Source organism: Corapipo altera, unplaced genomic scaffold (assembly GCF_003945725.1).
Source record: "Corapipo altera isolate COAL_440 unplaced genomic scaffold, ASM394572v1 1, whole genome shotgun sequence".
NCBI classification, from domain to species: Eukaryota; Metazoa; Chordata; class Aves; order Passeriformes; family Pipridae; genus Corapipo; species Corapipo altera.
Window position 1 is genome coordinate 22,084,486 of NW_020884873.1, and position 21,236 is coordinate 22,105,721.

The window sequence follows — 21,236 nt, forward strand, 5'->3', positions numbered from 1 at the left end:
TGGGCAAACTAGAGGGAGTATAGAGGAAAACAGTGGAAATGATCAGAGGACTAAATATAGTTGTCAGGGAAGAGTTTAAGCATAGAGAGTCACAGAGAGAAGATACAAAGAAAACATACTAACCATCTTCAAGAATGTAAGAGCTATAAAGAGGAAATGGATTTCCATTGTGGGCGGATCAGAAGTACTGCTTTTAAATTGCAGCAAGAGATACTTCTATTCACTAATAACATTCTACTGCTAATGGAATTAAGTGCTGGAACAGATGCCTGGCAATACTGTAAAACGTCTCTAAAGAGAGGTTTTTAGGAACAGGTAAACAACATTTACTCACAAACACTAATTTATCCTTGAGGAAGGAAATGGGCCCATCTATCCCTATTTTCAATTTCTAATCTATACATTGAACACTTATGGATAGTGTTCTGAAAGTAGGCAGTCGACAATAATGCCAAGTTTGGTGGTGCTCAGTTATCTGCTTTTGCAAACAAGGAAAGTATGTAATTCTCTAGTGGCCTGGGCTGAGCTAAAGATCTGACATTCCAGAAATATTTACATGCAAAGTTTAAAAGAAAGGTGAAGCATATAGTGAAATTTCAAGTAGAAAATTGACAAGATATTTGTTTTATAATTATCAATTATCAAGTCCCCTCGTCTATTGTGTAACTCTGCCTTGTAATAAGAACATTTAAATAATAATAATAATAATTACAACAATAGAAATATGGTCCTGAAGGTATGAAGACAAATTTGGAAGAGTATGTGGAAGTTACCAATTAAAAGCTTGCCTTCCCAAATCAGAGAAGTAAACCAGTTGCTCTAATACATGTACAGACTGCTCTGTTTGCCACCTGTATGGGATGATGCTATTGCTAAAGATACGCTTCAAGATCATGAATTCACAGTGTTTAACTAAAACTGCTGCTGCTTTAGTTCCTCTCCAGTGGATCAAATGACAGCAAGATCCAGGAGACTACAGAGGAGTACTATGGCCTTGCTGTTATAAATGTCTAAAAAAGTTGTTTATGTTTGCAAAGACAGAGACAGTTTAAAAGGAAAAAGGGTGGAGTTTAAACAGTTTGAGAGATATTGATTCAAAGATCATTAAAACAATGACGTAACTAGTCATAAAGGGTATTCTATTCTGTAAAATTAGCAGCAGATTAATATATATGCTTAAATTGTTGAGGCTTTAAGTGGTAAACTAGTTTTATTGGTGATGAAAAAAGGTGAAAGAATAAAGATAAGAAGCTGAAAGTCTAGCATTAACTCTAGGAAGTGAGTAAATATCTATATGTAGATCAATGATAGATAAAGTCTGTCATTGCCCAAGAATTTAAGTAGAGATAAATTCCCCTCAAGGTGCTGAAGCCCCACTTGCTGTCAGGCTCTGTTCTGTACCTGACAGGATCAGTGACTAACAACACAAGTTACACCAAGTCCTGTAATGAAAGAAGCTCAACTGCATTCACTGAAGGAACCACTTGCTCTAATATCCATTCCTGTTACCACCAACAGAAGGTGGACAGGAGTGTATGAATGTTCAATTCATCACCCTTACAGGGCTTTGCTTTGACAGTTTGACACAATGAACTATTTAACATATCTGTAAGAAACCAGCTTTGACACACAATGATTTAGGGCAAGAACCTTAGTAGTACTTGCTGAAGGAGACTCATCTCTTTATACAGGTGCTCAACTGGTTGAGCTAGTTAGCTGAACCAAACATCTATTGCAGCAAAAGTGCTGGGCATCCACTTAGACACAATGTTCTACTCCCATGGGATTCTTGCAATAGCTCTTGTCAAAAGATTAATTTGGTTTTGGATAATTCTGCACAAACATAAAAGATGTTTTAGCTTCTATATTATTTCAATGGGAAGGTATCTTCTTCCAAAGAGCTTTCAGAAAGCATTGGGAAAAAATAAGATAATTTAATTAAATAATTTACATAATCATGACTGACGGACCAGCCGTTAAGATTTGTAGAAAGACAGCAGAAGAACTAGATTTCATTTCATGCACAGCTTGAAAAGGTCAACAGAAGCTGGACTGCTTAAGAAATCTATCAGGAAAGCCAAACGTAGTCAGATGAAAATGGTTCTCAATGACCAACATAATTTAAAGTAGCTCCTGTGCAGTGGTTTAGTAAACTTGTTGCAAAATAAGAGACTCAACCCCAACGCATTTGCAGGAAAGCCAGCAGGCAAAAGTGAAGATTTATTTTATTTTTTTATTTTCCATGCAATCCCTTCCTTCTAGATCACACACTAGATTATTTTTGTACTGAACTTTAAAAGGAAGCAAGTTATAATAAAAATGCCTGCTGTTTTTACATAAAGTAAAAATAAAACTAAAATAACTAAAAATACTATGGTGTGCAGTCTAGAAAGAACTTTTAAGGAAAGGGAAAAAAGCAATCAGTGGAACTGCAGGTTGTGGAGGGCATCAACAAAACAAAACAGGCTAGCACACGCAAATGTATCAGGCTACATCTAATATCCTCATAGGTTGTTTTAGGCAACACTGAGGGGAAAGCTGTAAGACTAGACTGTCAGGTAAAGTACACATGAATTTGGTTATACCATGTCTGGACCTGCACAGAGCCTGCATGAGGCCTCCTAGTGCTCCCAGTTCTGGTGTAAGCATGAACAAGGTCAGCTTGCATGACTCTAGGCCCACAGATCTCAGGGATGATTCACTGAAGTCCTACCCCTTCACAGGTGATTCACCAATCAAAGGCAAAAAGCCACAATTGGTCTACACCTGAAAATGTAACCATCTGAATCCAAAGGTCTAACAGGCTGAGTTAACACATTCTCATTTTTTACTGAAACAAAAGCTTCAAGGTCATCACAGTGAAAAAGTCTGACATAAATACAGTCTTTCTAAGTGTAAGACCTTCTTCAGCTAAAGTTCTGACACACAGGTTGAACACTGTCTTTGATCCATTTTACCATTCCATCTCGGAAGAGTATCCCATTAGTTGCTAAATTAATCTCTCACATTTACCTTTTTTACTTGTGTTTCTTCCACTCATTTTTTCCACCTGAGAAATGGCTTCTTCCCAGCAGCTGTTGCTTGCCTGGATATGAGGCTGAATAAACTTTAGTTTTTGTTCAAGAACCTGATGGGCTTCTGTTGTCAACTCAGGTGTCTCCTTAGTGCTAACAAGTTTTTCAAGTTCATCCTCAAGAATTATTACCCTAAGTAATAAGGAGATGAACAGCAATAAGTAATAATAAATATTTGACTTCACCATTCCTCTAAGTATTTAATTTAATATACTGTTATTCTCCTCACGTTTTAAGTTTCTAACTCAGTCAATTCCTCAAAGATGCCCCACGATTTTAAAAATAAAATAATTTTCTCTACATCAAGATACATTGCTCACCTGCATTCATTACAGTAATTCTTATATGTAAGATTAAAGGAGTAGCACAGTCTCAACTGTTTCACCAAGGCAGTGACAAATCTTTAAAAATATTTATTAGGTAGTTATTATAACATTCTTATAAAGCATTTAGTATGTTGCAAAATCAATACGAGATAAGTTTTCAGATTTTTTCAAGGGAGTGACAGAAGTAAGGCAATATCTTGGTCTACTGCTTATCCTCAAATTTTCACCAGATACTTAAAGAATCACCAGGAAAAAATATCAGATAGCCCATACTGTGTACAGATATGCCTATAATTGCAGACTTGCATGTATCTGCCTTTTTTTTCTTTTAATCTGGGATACAAACAACCCAAAGAACTTCAAAACATTCTGCCTACCTGCATATTCTCTTAATTCACGTGTAAACTTACTCATTGAGCAGCGCCTTGAGGTGAAGCTGCAAGCTGCGTACCGCTGTCTGAAGGCTGTTCAGCTCCCTTGACTTCTGCTTTGTTCTGGGTGGCCATTCCAAACCCGACTGGTGCTGAGTTTCAAAGTACCGATAAAACTCGTAGCTTCTCCGAAGCTCCTCCAAGCAGGCAGCGTGTGTGTGAGGTAGGCCTTGAGTCACATCAGACAGGATGTGATGAGGCAGCCGTTCAGGGGAGACCAAGGGCTTGGGGGACGCATTGGCTGGGGAGAGGAGCAGCACCAGCCTCCTGAAGAATTCTGAACTCTGCCCTACCCAGAGCTGAAAGAGGACCTGCAAAAGAGGGTAGGGTTAGCTTTGTGCACCTGGGAAGACAGTTGGCCTCCAAAGTAAATGTACAGATACACCACAGGAAAACATTCTCTGGCCAGCAACAGGAACTTTGAAAAACTGCAAAAATCTGCTGACTGTTTTTGATGGGTATCTCAGACCACATGAGGTTCAGATCTTGTGAACCTTAGGTGACTGTTAATTCTTTGATGAAGGATATTAAATGCAATTATGTTCAGAAGATTGTCAGAGTCCTAAAACCTCATATTCTCATCAGGCAGTTTCATTATTTGCTATAATCTCCACATACCCTACAGCTCAGAAAGGGCTGCCAAAATTCCAGTGGCAGCAAAAACATTTTTCCCTTTATAATGTCAATCATTTCTAAGATCTGGTAACTACTGCGTTGCCCCACACCCAACCTTGAAACAGGAGCCTAACTGCACTGTACTTCAACAAAAAAACATTTTACATCTGAAGAAAGCTGAGCTGCTAACTTATTTCTTTTTTTCAGCCACGGTGAGAAATTTCATCAATATCACTAAGGAGGAAAAGGCCTGTAAGAAATTAATCGATTCACAATGTTATATATGGTCCTAAAGAGGCCAGTCCATCTGGGAGCAAGGCAACCCACAATTTCAATTTCTTGAGAACTTCCACTTCCAATGAAATGTAAAGAACTGTTTCCTCAGTTTAGAGAAGGCTGTTTGCTCAGTATACCGTGACAGAACAGCAACACCTTATGTCTCTAAAATAAAAAGGAAAAGTTATGACACTTTTCTCTGCAATACTGGCCCTTATTAAAAGGGATCAACTGCAGGTGACCATGACGTGCAGTCTGAAATCTATTCTCAAGCATTCCAGACTGAGGAAGACAAAATATTTACTCATCATGCTTTTGATATATCCAAGGGTATATCAAAAATACTTGGATGCAAACTGACAAAATATGCCAAAAAATAAAGAAACTTTCTCAAATCACAAAAAATGCTCATGAGAAAAAAGAACAAATGAATTACATGAAATTAATTCGGGGCACACATGCAAGACTGATTTGACTGGGTGCAAAAATAAAAAGCAGACAAATGGGCAGCAATCACACAAGTGGCCCTGAATGTGTGGTGCTCTGGACAGAAAGTCAAAAGCTCATGCTATAATATGCACAAAAGAAGACCAATCCCTTCCACCAGACATAAGGCACAAGCAGTGAAAAAGTAGCACACAGAAATAGTGGATTTCAGGAATTGATAATCATAATCCAAAACGTACCTGAAAAAAGGCACAATGATGAGAGAAAAGGAAATTCCAGATGTATTTATGGTTCTAAGTAGCTTGCTCTGCCAATGACTCCTGATGATTTCTGCTGATTTTTGCTTAAACTCACAAAATATCCAACTGGCTCTCCTCAGTTTAAATTGGTATTTTTTTCTTTAGCCAAAAATTTTCACTCTTTAAATTGGTTTACTTCAAGGACAAGGTAGGCAAAAGACACATGCTACATTTGTCATATGGCCTAGACAGGGGCTTGAATGAAAATTAAAATATTAACTAAATCTGGATAAATCTTGTATTCTACCTGCATTTTAACATAAAGACAAGTTCTCTCAAAAAACCCAAACAACCTGAGGAGGACCGCACATAAATCCAGGGCTCACAACACAAATATGTCCCCAGGTTATCGGAGTATATCTATTTTATTGCCTACACAGGAATCTGCCTAAGACTGATTTATGTTAATTTAGCTTGGTTCAACTACACCACACCCAGCCTACACCGCCGTCTGAGTTAACATAAACTGAGATTTACTAGTTGTGAGCTTAACTGTATCCAGAAAGCATCCCAACCAGTTTAACTAAAACAGATTTCAGTTAAACTACCGCAAATTGCAGGTAAACAAAGACTTAGCCTACAAGCTTAGGCACCTCTGGATGGCTTCTGCTTAAAAAGAAGTGGGTAAATTAGCGGGTTTGTATGGCTGCAATTAGAACTTCAGCTAATGAAAAGGCAAGGAAAAAAATCCCAAGGCTTCTATCTATTGTAGTGCTTAGCTTACAGCTAATTAGACAAAGCCTCAAAGTTTAGCAATCGCTATTACTGGTAACATTTACTGTTAGAACAAAAGAAGTCAAGGTCTAAAAATTAAGTGAAAAAAATGCAACAAAAGCCAATCCCTTAGAAAGACATAAGTCACATAATATTTTATTTTTCCATTAAAAAAACAATGTTAAAAGGGAACTATCTTTGCAGAGGACCAACAGACTGTAGAAGGTTTGCATTTAAATTAGATCTTCCTTCCAATTGACTTATGGAAATAAAAAATACCTAACATCTCAAAACAAAATAGATAAAAAGGTCATTATATGGTTGTCATTCTGTTCAGTTAAAAGTTTTTCAAAGATCAAAGAACCACACTGGCTCACAGCAGTGGGGGTCCAAGCTTATGATTCCTACTCCTCATTTTAACTGAACATTGCTATTCCCTTTGGCAAGTACAACTAATTTGCATCTTCTGATGTCTCTCTTTTTATTCATGTAAAGAGATTAGATTAAAAAGGAGTAAGTACAAATCTGGAAACTATTTTATACAGTTGGGATCAAGCGAAATCAGAGAGTAAAAAATCATGTTTAAGGAGATTGATCAGGCTGATTATAGAAAACTGACTTGAATTTCCATGATTTGCAGAAAAAAATCCTAATGTTGTATTGTGCAACTTCTCTTCCATTACAGGCAAAACAAAATCACCTGAATGCCAATAAATGTAGAAACACATGATAAGAGACTGATTACATCTCCCTCTCAATTCACCGTGTTACTACAGGCTAGTACCTACAAGCCACAGGACTTCATGACAACAGAAAGAGATTTTCCCCAGGAGCCTGCATGGATGCACATGTCCTTCTAGGAGAGGTTACCTTGAGCGCAGGCAAGCTGAAGCCATCAGTTAGGTTGTGTGCCTCCTCTTCTGAGACCTGCTCTTCACTCAGACCCAGACCCAGTTCCTTAAAGGGGACTACGCAGATGTAGCTGGTCACGTTGTCACTCTCTGAGTTCAGAGGATAGGTTTAGCTGGGGTTAAGGTGCTTAACAAAGCCACTTTTGCATTAAACATAAAAGGAAAGAAACACCTAATAAGGTTTCTTAGTCCTGGTAATTTGTATGAAAGCACATACATTCCTCCCAAATCCACCCGAATCCCGTTTAATTGAACGTTTTGCAATCCTTTTTTGGAGATCAAGTTTTAAAGGCTCTTAGAAGGGTGAGAGCTAAGACACTGAAAAACCCCTATGTTTAAATATAAACAGATAAAAAGAAACAAAACTGATGAAAAGCCCCTGCATCTCTTCTAAGCGAGAGAAACAGCTTACTTGTAAATATTAAGTTTCCAAAAGATAGCACATGTCAATCTTAAACCAGAAATCATATATTTTAAAGAGGAAAGAGGAGAACAACTGCGCAATTTGAAGTTTCAAAGGTAGACTGTGTTATAGATCAAACTCAGGATGATGCGAACTCCCTGAGAGTTCTGTCTGTGGAAGAACTACTCAGAGATCTTTACAGTAAAAGGTCTCTGACATTTCAGACAGCATTGTGAAGAACAGGAGCTCCCTGACTGTCATACCATCAACTTCATTGATTACATCGCTGTACAGCCACTACAATCTTGGCAGGAAGAGCGGTGAACTGGTATCTATTAACATTATTTGGCACATGTAAATTCTCAGGAGGAAAGTGTACATTTCTAGCCCTCAAAAACGCTTAAAAAGCAGGAAGCAAGCACAATATAACAGATACCAGAAGACAGATAAAATAACTCATAGACCAGGAAGCACTTATTTTAAAATAGTGCTAATTTTAGGCTAACCTCAGGCTGGGGAGGAGGAACAGTTCAAGATTTTTGCACATTTTTCAACAGTCAATCAGTCACAAAATAGTAAAATTTGTTTTAAAACAGCAACTTACGACTTATAGTCAGTCATAAGCACAAACCCACATTCGTTCCACAGAAATATATATATTTGTAAAGCATGCATGAAAATAAGGTCTTAATTTGAAATATGGTTTTTTTCATTTATAATTTGATCTACAAACTGAATGCTCTCATCTCTAGCACATAAGGCTGATTAGAAGAACTTGTTTCCTGTCCAACTAATATGTTTTCTTGGGAAGCTACACCTTCCATCCACTTTCACTCCCAAATTTTCCACGTGCTAAATTCTCATAGGATTGAACATGCAAAGGTGATTTGCTCAAGAAAATGTTTACCACTTGAGTAGGAGAACATTGCATAAAAAAATAATACTCTGTGTCCCAGGAAATAGTAAAGTGAAGTGTCCAGGATCTAAACAAACAAACACATTTCTCCCTACTTTTTCCACAAAGTCTAGAAACAAAGAAGCCTATTAAGTGTTCAGACAAAAACCTGCAATACAAATTAATTAGGAATAGAATATTACTGTTGCCACCAGCAGCTGCCTCACAGAAATGGTGCCTATGCTAAATTAACCTGACAGCATGCCCAGCAGATGGAGCACATAGGATGAGGATGGTAACTCCAACAGAAATTGAAAAGTCAAGTCAAAACCCTTCAGGACCACTTACCTCAGAGACTAATTGTATTCCTTGTTAATATTTTCCTGCAACAAGACATTTCCAACAGCAGGAACACCACAAGAAGTAGTTTGGACACATGTGAATTTCTAAGTCATGCTAAAGCAATTCCAGGCAACACCTAAATGAGAGGTTTGACCAAAGAAGCCACTTACCAATGCCAGGGATTCCATTCCCAGTGGCCTCCTGCACCTCCTGCCTCGCCCTCCTCTATTGCAGCCCTCCCACTCCCATTTCTATCCAACAGATGAAAGCAGAGAACTGATCCCGTGCCCTCATTAGCTTCCTAAACCAAACTTTTAGAAAGTTTAAACACATACATGTCTGCTTTTATAACACTATTTATGCCTTGCCAGCAGGGAACGACATCTTACACCTATGGTAAAATTAAAGCTTTTTCACTTTACATGGTCCAACACCCAGGTCCTACCTATCAAAATAGTTCAATGGAAATGGAGCATCACACCATCCTGCATCAGCTGAGGAGGAGACTATTAACATCTTCCAGTAACATAAACTACAAAATTTCCTCCATCTGTCTTGTATATAATTAAATCAGATTCCCATGACGTAGAATCCACAAGTACAAAAACACTAAGCAGCAGTATGCCGAGCGAAGCATCACCAGAGTTATTACACAATTCAATGAAGCACAGTGCAAAGAGCTGTTGAACTACTCTGTGCAACACCCTGTAAATACTTTACCCAAAACACCTTATTTCTAGTTTAAGCTTTCAGCCATTGCATCCTGCTATACCCTTATCTTCTGGATTACTAGAAAAATACTCTTCTATTTTCTCTGACATTTTGTTCTATGATTTTGAGCAATGTACTCTTGCCAATATGAACAAATTAGAGTAACAATGACATGAGAAAATGCTGAATTGTTTCTGCTAGTACCCAACTGTCCCTTCACACAAAATGTAAGTAATATGACTTTCCATCTCATTAAATTACTGGTCCTCCAAGTTTGACACAAATGCCTGGTATAAGGTTGAAGTATAACTGTATATTTTTTCTACTTTACATGGGAACAAATTTTTAATTAGGGCAAAATTAATTAATTCTACTCACTGAAGGCAGCTATCTAGCTAAAAGGGGGCACACTAACCACAAGCAAATATTTTTGAACTTTTAGTTTTATTGAAGGGAGTAATGATAATACATCAAGTTTATGCAATTTGTATCACCACAAATAAACCTGTGAACTAAAATTTTTAATTCTCTGTAACAGGTTCATCAGACAGATCTCCTTCTAACATATTTGAGACATACATTAACAGAAAAGCCAAATCTTCTGCAGATAATTTTGGTAGGAGAAGTAATACTGATGGCTATAAAACCGTTAATGGATTAGCACAGATCAATATATCCCTTAATATTTAATTTATTTACTAATTAATTTATAATAAATTACTAATTTATTACATAATAAGTCACTCATTTCTTTCTACAGTTCAGATTAATACCTAGATTTGCCAGTTTTTAAGACTAAACCCAAACAGGTACCAGCTTAGCCCTTCAAGAATATTTTCTTCCTTGTATCTCTTGAAGTTATAAGAAAAATGGCTTAAGTTCAAAGCAGTTTCCCTTTGGCTTCCAGTAGGGTTAGTCTTACGGAGTCAAAGTATGCATTTAATAGTTATCTCAGAAATAATCAAATACAGTGAATCATATGTTTAGCAACCTACTTAAGACTACTAACAAAAAAATCTCTCAAGGCAGTGTAAAGTAAAGCTACAAGCTCTGCAGTTTCCATTTGTTGACAAAATGAGATACAATTTTATAAATGTTTTTAAGATTGAACTTTCCTCTATTTTACTAGGCTAGATTTAAAACAATGTAAGTATGAAAATTTACAGTAGCATTCAGCTCAATGTCTGTACATTGTCTACACAACATTATTCACTGAAATTACTTTTTCAGGGAAAAAACCAACCCATTGAAATAGATTTTGCTTATTACTGAAAACCTTTTTGCCTTCACATTATATACATGCAACCTGTCTGAGAAAACAGTTCCTCTAAGAGGCTGTTCGGCTGATTTTATTAAGCACATATAAATGCATATTTTCAAAGTGGAGGAGTAAACTGACCTTTTTGCAGATTGCTGATGACAGTAACCTTGGAAAAATAATTCATCCACAGGTATTTCTAGTAAGTTCCAAATAAATAAGAATGTTTTAAATGAAAGCTTAAATCAAAGTATATCTTTTACTACTTTAGTGACTTTAGCACTATTTTCTACAATACTTTAACCATTATATCTAATAATAAACGTCTCTGTTTGAGACATTTACCATAGTCTTAAGGCAACAATTATCTTTGCTCCATTATAAAGTTCAATTTCAGATTTCCAGGTATATTATAAGAAACACCAGGATAAAAGAAAATAGAACATACTTTGCATTATCATTCTTTTGTAGGCCTGTATATCACTCAGAAGGCCCAGTCACAGGCCAGGACCTTATTTTAATAACTGGATGTTACACAATAAGGGTATCTGGAGTTAAAGGCTCACCACTGTTGATGAATGACAAGCATTATAGCCACATTGCAGTATCAACTGAATACCATCAACCAAGGAAAGGAAACTCCAGTACGGAAGTTTCCTGTGTATACATGCACATAAATGTTTCCATGAAATGCACCCTCCATGGTTAAAAGCTGTGGCTGTTCTATGCAGTTGCTCACACTCTTACGAAATTATCACTTCTTATTCTTTAAAGAGAAAAATCGCCCTAAAGAATGATCAACCCTCAATTAAAATGGAACTAAGATTTGATCATTAGTGTATTAGCTGGGCAAATTCAAATTCTGTTGCCCTTGAAAACAGGAGTTGTTTTGCATATCATATTTCTATTGAAAATTTTTCCAAGAAAAAATAATGCATTTTTTCGCTTGCCTAAATACAAAGATACATCTGCTCTGCAACAAAAAATACAAAGCAATATCCAGTAAAACAAAGAAAATTTTTTAAACAGAATTAACACTAACTAGGGAAAATAGGTTTGGGGTTTTTTTTAATGCAATATTATAATATTAATCCAAATTTTATATATTTGGAATGTTTTTCAAATACCTGTTTCTCTACTAAAAGTATTTTGTTTTGCCGTTGCCAGTGTAAATCACTAATAGTCCTGCTGGATTCATATATCTCACAATGCTCAGAAAAAGCAAATTTCAAATAGAAATTCATTAATTCATGACCAAAAAACTGAGAGGAATGAAAGTTGAGAATATCTTCTCATTTGGTGGAAAGCCAAACTTACTAAAAAGACCTGTAAAAGTCAGAATAGGGATCTCATTTCCAGATTTTGGATGGAAACTCCTTTCCTTTAATTTATCAGCATTCCTTTCCTTCAATTTATTGCCTCACTTCTTTATTTAATCTCTCCAGTTTCTCTTTCTCCTTGCTGTAGACCAGATCTGTGCTAACAATCTGATGATGGAAAAGAGCATTAAAGTTGTCTCAAGTCGCAGCTGTAAATGCTTTCAACATGAAGGAATCTTTGGCCCCTCCATCATAAGAGTAGCATTTACTTGCACAAGGCATTGGAATCCATTTGAAAGACCTTCCTTGCCATCAATACTCCTGTAATACATGTAACGTTTTCAGGCATTCATAATAGTGGGGGGGGGGTGGGAATCAAACAAAGGCAACTTGGAACTACCTTAAAGCTGTCCTTAATTATCTTAGTGGGGAAAAAGAATCCTTCAAATGCTACCACTGGTTTTGTCACTATATCCTGCACAAATATAATGCTTCTCTTTTCATTTGTCAAGAACCTATCTATATAAACTAAATCTCAATAAATTTTTGGCCATTTATTTCTGCTGGCCCTTACTACTGTGTATCTACATGGTAAATTGCTCTAAATTTTCAAAGACAGATATAAATGTCAAATTATCCAAACTAAACCAAACTTTCTTCTCTCCCATTCCTTAATTTAAAAGCCATTCCTTAAATTTAGTTGTTTTAAAACTCATGGACAGTCTAATACACACCAATAATTCTTGAACTTGTAACTTTCCCGGCCACAACAACAATTACATACCTGTGATAACCACTGCTGGACTGACTTTCTCCATGTTGGAGAGAATGTTTGGGAAGGACATGTTAGCTGCCTATTTTCAGATCTCTCTTCTTATGTTCTTAGAAGTGATTCTTGACTATTTCCAAGCTAAGTATCAGTCGCTCTCATCAACATGTCTGAACCAGAGTAATTTTTTTTTCCTTTACGCAGCAAATACACCCTATTCCTCAGAGCCAAGTCTTGAGGCCAGAATAAGGATGCCTATTCCTACAGAAATTAATATTTTGCAAAGAAATACTAATTTGCTTCAAAGCGAATGCACACACATGCAGCTTTGGTGTGCCACTGTGTGTGTACACATTAACACTCAATATATTCATCTATTTGCCAGACAACATTTATTAATCAATATTAAGTTCCAGGAAGACAAAAGAAGTACTTTGTTTTGTCAGATTTTCAACACTCACATTTACCAGCGGCTTTTGTTTCCTTGTATTTTTTTTTCAGATTAGGAACATATCTGTTTTAAATTTTGCTATAATTTAGGGTGAATACATTGTTATTTCCTATATAGTACAATAAGTACAATAAACATAGGAAAAAACCTTGAAATGCTAAGGCCATTTAAGAAAGTATCAATTCATTGAAAAAATACAGATGACACTTTACAAAACGTAATCTGAACAAAGAGTTCTGGTCTGATTCAGAGTAAAAACTCCTTGCTTTTAAATGTGCCTTTTGGCTAAATTAATGTAATCACTTCCACTCAGCTTGTCTGAAATAGAAAATCAACTTACCTTTGAACACAGGGATGTTGAGTGAAAGGCCATTTGTTCTGAGAAGAGGATATTTTGGTGCAAGGGAAAAAGACGTCTAAGAGGAATTATAAAACAAAAACCCGAAGGACTCTGAAATACATCATCAGCACTTACAACAAAGGCATGGGTGTCTGTAACTGGGACAATGTTTTCAGTGCAATCACAGTACACAGAGGCAAAAATTTTAAACACATTCCAAAACAAGCATAAGCCCCAATTTACTATGCTACCTTTTCTTTACTTTGTCTAGATACATAATTAGAAATTGTACGTTTCTAGAAATACTGACTCTAAACATTGACACAACCACAGGTAGGTAATATGGAGTATCTTCACTCATGGGTTTGTACAGAAAGGATATTTTTTCAGCATGTACAGAGTGGCCAGTCTTGAAGCCCGAAAGTTGGCTCTGACGGATCGATACACGGCCTTCCGGAGACCAATCAGGTGCTGACTAGGATGCTGTCCAGCTTTATTAAATGGGCAAGCAGCACTGACCCTGTCAAGCAAACTTGAAAAGTAAAATGTGATACAACTGTACAGATGTCCTAAAGTATTTTTAAAAGACAGTACATAAGCTTTCTTATTCCATTATTTAAAAAACTTTTTCAAACCACTCAGAAACTATGAGATTTAAAAAAAAAAATCCATCCTATCAATGATATATTTAATCAACATTTCAGATAGCAGCCAGGATTCCTCAGTAGATAGACTGATTCTATTCTCATCTGAGCCATGGCAAAACTCCTACGCACATTTATTTTCTCTAAAATTTTCTAAGATAATACACTAAGGGTAGACAAGCTGTAACATTATCTCTGATACAAAACTATTACACTGTCAGCTTTGGAAGTTTTAATAAACAGGTATTTAACACATCTCTTTACATCTAAGCTTATTCTTTCAATAATTTTTGCAGAAAAAATGTGCCACTACATAGTTACTCGTGCAAAATACTATATTCATTTAACTTCCTCCATGCAGAAACTTTTCTAGGTCAAGAGAAATATTATTTGAGTGGTGACACAGATTTTATCATCATGCAATGAATGACAGTTGTGTTTGTGGGAGTTTTGACAGGTAAACACATGAAATATATGCAACCACACAAGCACATTTGAAATTATATTTGGCATCCGCCTGTTCAGGTGAATATATCATTTAAAAGAAACTATGCCATTTGCCTATCAGAATATACTTCAGAATGGCTTTAGCACTGTAAGAAATTGCCTCATTTGGAAACAAAATGAATTGTGAACTGGGTGAACATTACACATGTCTGAGTAACATTAAGCTCCAGCTATATCTATTCATACACAATCTGATGCCAAACCCATGACTGAGACACTGTAAACGGCCTAGGTGTGCTCTGCTTGCTGGGGCTGTGTTTAGTAGAATCAGCCTGGGAATGAAAATAGTGCAGATGGACAATAGGATGATCAATTGGAATTAATTGTTTGGGGACTGGAAGCCTGCTTCTGCTCTCACCTTTCCAAGGGCAGGTGAGGAGGTGAATTCACGTCCACAATCACTTAAAAGGGAAAAGCTTACAGGGTACCTGGCAAGACTGAGGTGTGTTGCTGCCTTGGTAACTGTTTCTGTAGCCTGTCTGATCAAAAAAGCTAAGTCAGCAGGCCTGACCCTGCTGGAAAAATGTCAGTCCTACTCCATGTGCTTAGCTGGGCCATGCTGAACATTGCCAGGAGGGGAAATAGCTTATGGTCTTCACTGTCAACTATGAAAAGCAATGCAGACCACCCAGTGAGCAAGGCTGGACCCATATCAGTATGTTAAGCATAATTAACACAAGCAGATTCATGCCAAATATTGCCATATACTGAATATGCTAGCTGAAATACAATGTAAAATATCTGCATACCACATTATATTATGTGATATTCAAATGGTTTATATAACATCTCATAACTTTAAAATCTGATTAAAATAAAAAAACTGTATTCATTTCCATTTCTAAATGTAAATTTCAAATGCCTAGCCTAGATATACATTTCACTAGGGAACACAGCATGTAATGCAGTACATGCCAAGTTCTAATGTTTCTCTGGCTTTCCAGGGTAACAAGTGGAAGTATTTATATATAAACTCTCACATCAGTTTGTAGACTCAAGCCCAGGGGGAATTGTCAGAAACAGGCTCAAAGAAAAGGAGGAAAATTCTTCTACTGTAAAAAAGAGACAAAGGGCCATGTTCTTCTATAGCGATGCAAGCATTTCCAACTTCTGCACAGAATAAATACAGCACAACTCATGCACAGCATGTAGTGCCAGTATTGAGCAAAACAATCTGCTTTCCTTCTGGAAAGGCTTGATTCAGTCTTTTCAGAAAATAATTCTTCTTTATTCCACTAATCTTAGATTAGTATAATTTGTTATAAATGTCTACATGTCAGACATGTCATATCCCTAACTTCCTAATGTTTCATTTATCTTCACAGAATCACAGAACTGTTTGGGTTGGAAGGGACCTTGACAATCCTCTAGTTCCAACCACCCTGCCGTGAGTAGGGACACCTTCCTTCCACTAGACCAAGCTGCTTGAAGCCCCATCCAGCCTAGCCTTGAACATTTCCAGGATGGGGCATCTGCAGCTTCTTGTGTGCCACCACCCTCATAGTAAGAATTTCTTCCTAATATCTAATCTAAACCTGCCCTATTTCAGATTAAGCCATTCTCCCTTGTCCTATCACTACATACTCTTGTAAAAAGTCTCTCTTATCTTCTATATATTTTAATTTGACTTACAAAATGTTATCAGCTTTGCATATCAGCCACAAGTAGCAAGAAGAAAAAAAGGTTAAGGATGAATTTTCTTTCCTACTGCTCCAGACCCATGTTACTTGTAAAGAACAGTGACGTATTTCTCCATTACTTTCACAAGCTAAATCTTAAATTGACTTTCAACTTCCAACAAACTTATATAGACACATTGAAACCTATTCCTGCACTCCAACATGAAAGTTGTTCTATAAAGATGCTAATATGCACCAAGATGTGCTCATAGGGTTTAATTCCAGTTTAAAATATAGTAGAAAGGGAGCATTTTGGAAAAGAAGTTAATTATTTCAGTGACAGGCAAGGGAATAAATACTTGCTGCTTATTGCTGCAGCCTTTCATTATGTATTCCTTCAGTTCTCATTTTATAATGTGCAAGACAATGGACATACTTTCATTACGCTGCAGAAATTCCAGGCTGCAATCCATGATCAGGCTTCATTTGTCTAATTACGAGTGAAGCAATTAGACAGAAATACTGCCTTTCTGCCTGAGTAGAGCACTGCCTAACCTTTGCTACACAATTTCTGTAATCCAAATTACCCAGGTGAGATCTTGGCCATCTCTGCATTGCAGAGCTTGTATGAGTAGGCACACCTGAAACACTACCAGCAGCCCTAAACACTTGTGAAGGCCATTCAGGAATCAGAATATCGGAGTATCTTTGCGAGTAGCTAATATAAGAAAAGCCCGACAGGATTACAGAATCACAGAACAGTTAAGGTGGTTGGAAGGGACCAATGGAAATGATCTAGTCCAAGCTCCCTGCTCAAGTTCTCAGCTGCTGTGAGTTTTATTGGATGGGAGGGGAATGAAGGCAAAATTACGTTTGAATAATATTTGAGTATAGCAGTCACTACCACACAGTAGTAAATACTGAACTAGTGATGACCAACCAAAACCTCATCAGAAATAATCTCACATTTACAGAGACAGTCCAATATCAATTAATAAGGGGCAAATAGGGTATAATAAAGCAAAACCATAGATATTTCAAAGCATGTATAATTTAGCCTACAAAAATAGCAATGGATGGTGCCATGGGGAAGAAAACCACAAGTGGAGCACAAGGAACTTCAGCTGCAGACCTGGGCTTGCCCTATCACAGTTTAGCTAAGAACAGCTAGTCAAAATCTGAACTTGGTACTATTTGTCAGCTTCAGTATCTTTCCATTCACAATATGATTAATGCACAGCCCAAAGTATGTTGTGCTAGCAGCACCTTAAAACACTTGCTTATGTGTCACTGACCAGGATGCTGCACTACCTGATTGAACTCTCATTCTTTAAGGATGTAAAATAACACAAGACAATACTCATTAACGTTTCAGATGCAACCATTTCTATTGCCACGTGACTCTTTCTGAACAAGTACTAAGACTCTGACAAGATTACTACAGGAGATCGTACTAAACTTTGTTCTGCTGAAGTTTATTGTTGCAAAATTCTAGAAGAAAAAAAGAGATAACTATTTTTTTGGATCATATACAAAGTGCTACCTCAAGCAAAGAATTTCTCATTGACCTGTGCAGCAGCATCTCTTGCATATGTGGATGTAGGAAAGGACATTCTGGAGTTAGAACTTCCTCCAGGCTAAACCAAAGCAAAACTTGTACAGCACTGACTTCTTTATACTGTACAATTGTTCCAGTGAGGATGTCAGTCAGACTTCTCCCACTCCATCCATACTCCAAAGTCTTTTGAAAAGTTTGCCAAAGTTTTAAGTAAAGAGGCTATTAGATCAAGCATCAGCTTAAAGACCAGTCTGTTTTTTGTTAATCTGTTATCTAAGAAATGTAATAAAAGAACAAGGCAGCAGCAGTTTAGACATTGACCAGAAGTTCGTTTGCTTAAACTTAGGCAAAAATCCAAATGTTTTTCTCATCTGTAATTTGGACAAGCCCTAACAATAATTTCTTTTAAGAACCCGTTTCCAAAGATAAGACTGCCTGTTGCTTAACTATATGCTTCTTCAGCAAAAAATCCAGATCAAAACAAAACACATAGCTAGGCAGACTGAATACATGCTTATGCATTCTGAAGGGAGAACGAAACGTTTCTTCAATGAACCACACTGAAGGTATGTCAAGCTAGAAAATTAATCCAAAATTTCAAGTCCACGGTTTCAAGCTGGCATGTAAGAACATGTGCCTGAATGCAGAATAGTTGGTCTGGCACGAACAAACAACTTCTTGGTGCATGCAAGGGAATTTTTTTTTGTTTTTAGAAAGAAGTCAACTGTATTTTAGGTGTTGGTGTTTCCCACCTCCTTTAGCCTTAAGTCTAACTGGCACAGGTATGTGTCTCACCACAGGTTGTTACAAGGGAAAAGCATCCATGCCAATGAGAGTGCACAGAAGCAGGCCTCTTGGCTTTGGAATCATTGTATACACTGAACACGTTCTGATGTCCTTTCACATAGCAAATAAGCAAAACTTACCAGATCACTACAAGAGTTAAGTAATCAGAAACACTTTCACACCTCTTAAGTGAAAGAGAGGTAAATTCAACAGTAACTAATTTAAGAAGTTAAACGTTTCAACAATTGTATGCAAGAAAAAAGAGTAATATTAACTTTATTTGAGGTGGGAAATGACCTTTGATGGTCTTGCTGATTACTTTGTTCTCACTACTTCAGACTGTTATTTGTTAAATAAAAATAGAATGGTTTTCATGTTATCTTGTTTTCTAAACTATGAATGATTACTTGCAGATCAGTTTATTTACATATATTTGGTAATATAAGATTAAAAAAAAAACCTCGAACAACCAACTCTCTAAATGACTTCCCAAAATCATTAACTGAATTAGTTAAAAATCCATTTCTTTGTGTATTTCATTGCTAGTAGAGTAGGAGACTTCAAAGACATATGAGTTTTGTGAGGCTTAATCCACCTTCAGGATGCAGGGTTTTAACACTGAGTTGTTAGAATTCATTATTTTAGTATGAATTGCAATTATACTATTTTATGTACACAAAAACCTTTAAGTACTGTTTTTCAGTAGTTCCACTTGTTACAGGAGACAGTGTAACAAGACAATTTTAGAAGACAGCGGGCTTGAATGGATCTGTGTATTAAATAAATTGAAATACAGACTCACAGGGTAAATCCTCTGGAAATCACTTCAGTCTCTTGAATGAGCCGTAGAGCTTTCCTCACGAGATTAGTAAAAGCTCGGCTATTTGCCACTGTTTCTTCCAGCTGGATACAGTATTTTCGCAGGGACATTTGCAGCTTGGCTGTCCTCCATGTGCCCCATACTCTAAAGACTGCATAGACAAGCAGAACTAGTCCCCACAGCAGCCACGATGATTCCTTCCACCACGAAGGAAGCATAAGCAGTGCACTTACAAAGGCAAGAAACAGCGAAACATCCCTGCAAACGGAGAAAGTATCATCAACCACAGACTCCTGAGGTCAAACAAGAGGTAAAAAAATCCCAAAATTTTCAGTTACATTTAGGATTACAACATCTTATTATGGGGCTTTTATGTAGGTCCTGAAGGGAGTTGTGAACAACAAAAACTACGCTAGTAGCAGACATAGATGAATATGTACCTGATATTACATGCTTGGTATACTCTAAGGAAACATTTCTCCAGCTTTTTATAGCATGAGTAAAAGAATAATATACCACTTTGAAAGGTCAGTTTCTCTTACACGTGACTTAAAAAAAAAAAAAAAGGGAAAAAGAAAAAGAAAAGAAAACAGAAAAAGAAAAAGCCTGACTCCTCAGAATTATAAGCCAGGGCATGTAGGAACCATAACATCTGTACTTCCAGGTTCAAGAGTACAGTAGGGAAGGGCATGTTTCTTTTGGTAGCAAATCCCTCAAGTAATGCCAGATGTATTTTTTCTAGAGTCTGACTCATTTAACTTGGACACCAACGCACTACTAGTTTTTAACACATTTTTATAAATATGGCTTGAATAGTTATTTTAAATAATTTGGCAGCTTTTGAAAATCCTTGAAGAACAGAGTTCCTAGTATCTCAGTTCAGTTATTTCTAAAGGACATTTCAAAAACTTCACAGTTATTTTTTTTCTAGAAAAATTCAACATAAATAACCACTAAAAATACACTGTGTTTCATATATATTACAGTTTTGTAAAATAATTACAATCTTCACAGAGATGGATGGGATATTGGCTTCAAGCTGCGTTTCAACCACAGTTTTTCAGAATTTTTTCAATGAAAAATATTCACTTTCTTTACACCATAAAGCTGTGTATCCTGCATTTAGATTTGGAAGTATTTACAAGGAATCTTTTTCCATTTCTAAAATAGGACATGGTCTCTGGGTTTCTATTTTCTGGATGACTTTGTGGGCAAATTTCAACAAGCTTTACAAGTGTTAACTCTTCAGGGCTACTGGCTCCTGATAGGTCCAGGGTTAAAATAGTAGAGGTCCAGGGTTAAAATAGTCCAGGGTTAAAATAGTCCAAAATAGTCCCTTTAAAAGGGACAGACACACAGTCTCTAACTTCCTTGGTAAATGAAAAAAATAAATCACAACAATTAAAAGACTAAAAGGGATATAAGAGCTCACTTCGTCCATTTTCAGTTTCTGGTTAGCCCAGATCACCATGGACAGACCAAAGATGAGACTTCACAACCTGTGCAGACAGCCATTCCAACTCATGAGTATCCGTAGAGTTCAAAAGATTTCCCCCAAGTTCAGTCTGAATCACTGGCAGATTAATTGCATTATTTTTCCTCACATCTTTCCCTTTTATGAACAGAACAAATGACAACTGATCCCCATGTTCCTAACCACCTTCTACACATCCTAACACTATCAATCCCAGTGTCTTTTCTGGAATAGTACTGCATATCCA

General features: G+C 36.7%; 1 protein-coding gene across 5 annotated transcripts in view; it reads right to left on the minus strand.

Annotated features, from left to right (window-relative positions):
* VEZT (vezatin, adherens junctions transmembrane protein) overlaps positions 1-21,236 on the minus strand; it is a 65,880-nt gene that overhangs the window by 18,068 nt on the left and 26,576 nt on the right. For 3 of the 5 annotated variants that reach the window (XM_027654742.1, XM_027654750.1, XM_027654760.1), the window contains 5 exons: positions 19,498-19,773; positions 13,964-14,113; positions 7,053-7,200; positions 3,811-4,142; positions 3,013-3,206 (listed from right to left, as the gene is read on the minus strand). In XM_027654742.1, coding sequence (XP_027510543.1) covers positions 3,013-3,206; positions 3,811-4,142; positions 7,053-7,200; positions 13,964-14,113; positions 19,498-19,773 — 1,100 coding nt within the window. The remainder of the gene's footprint in view (positions 1-3,012; positions 3,207-3,810; positions 4,143-7,052; positions 7,201-13,963; positions 14,114-19,497; positions 19,774-21,236) is intronic. The other 2 variants (XM_027654744.1, XM_027654770.1) reach the window with 1 other exon arrangement.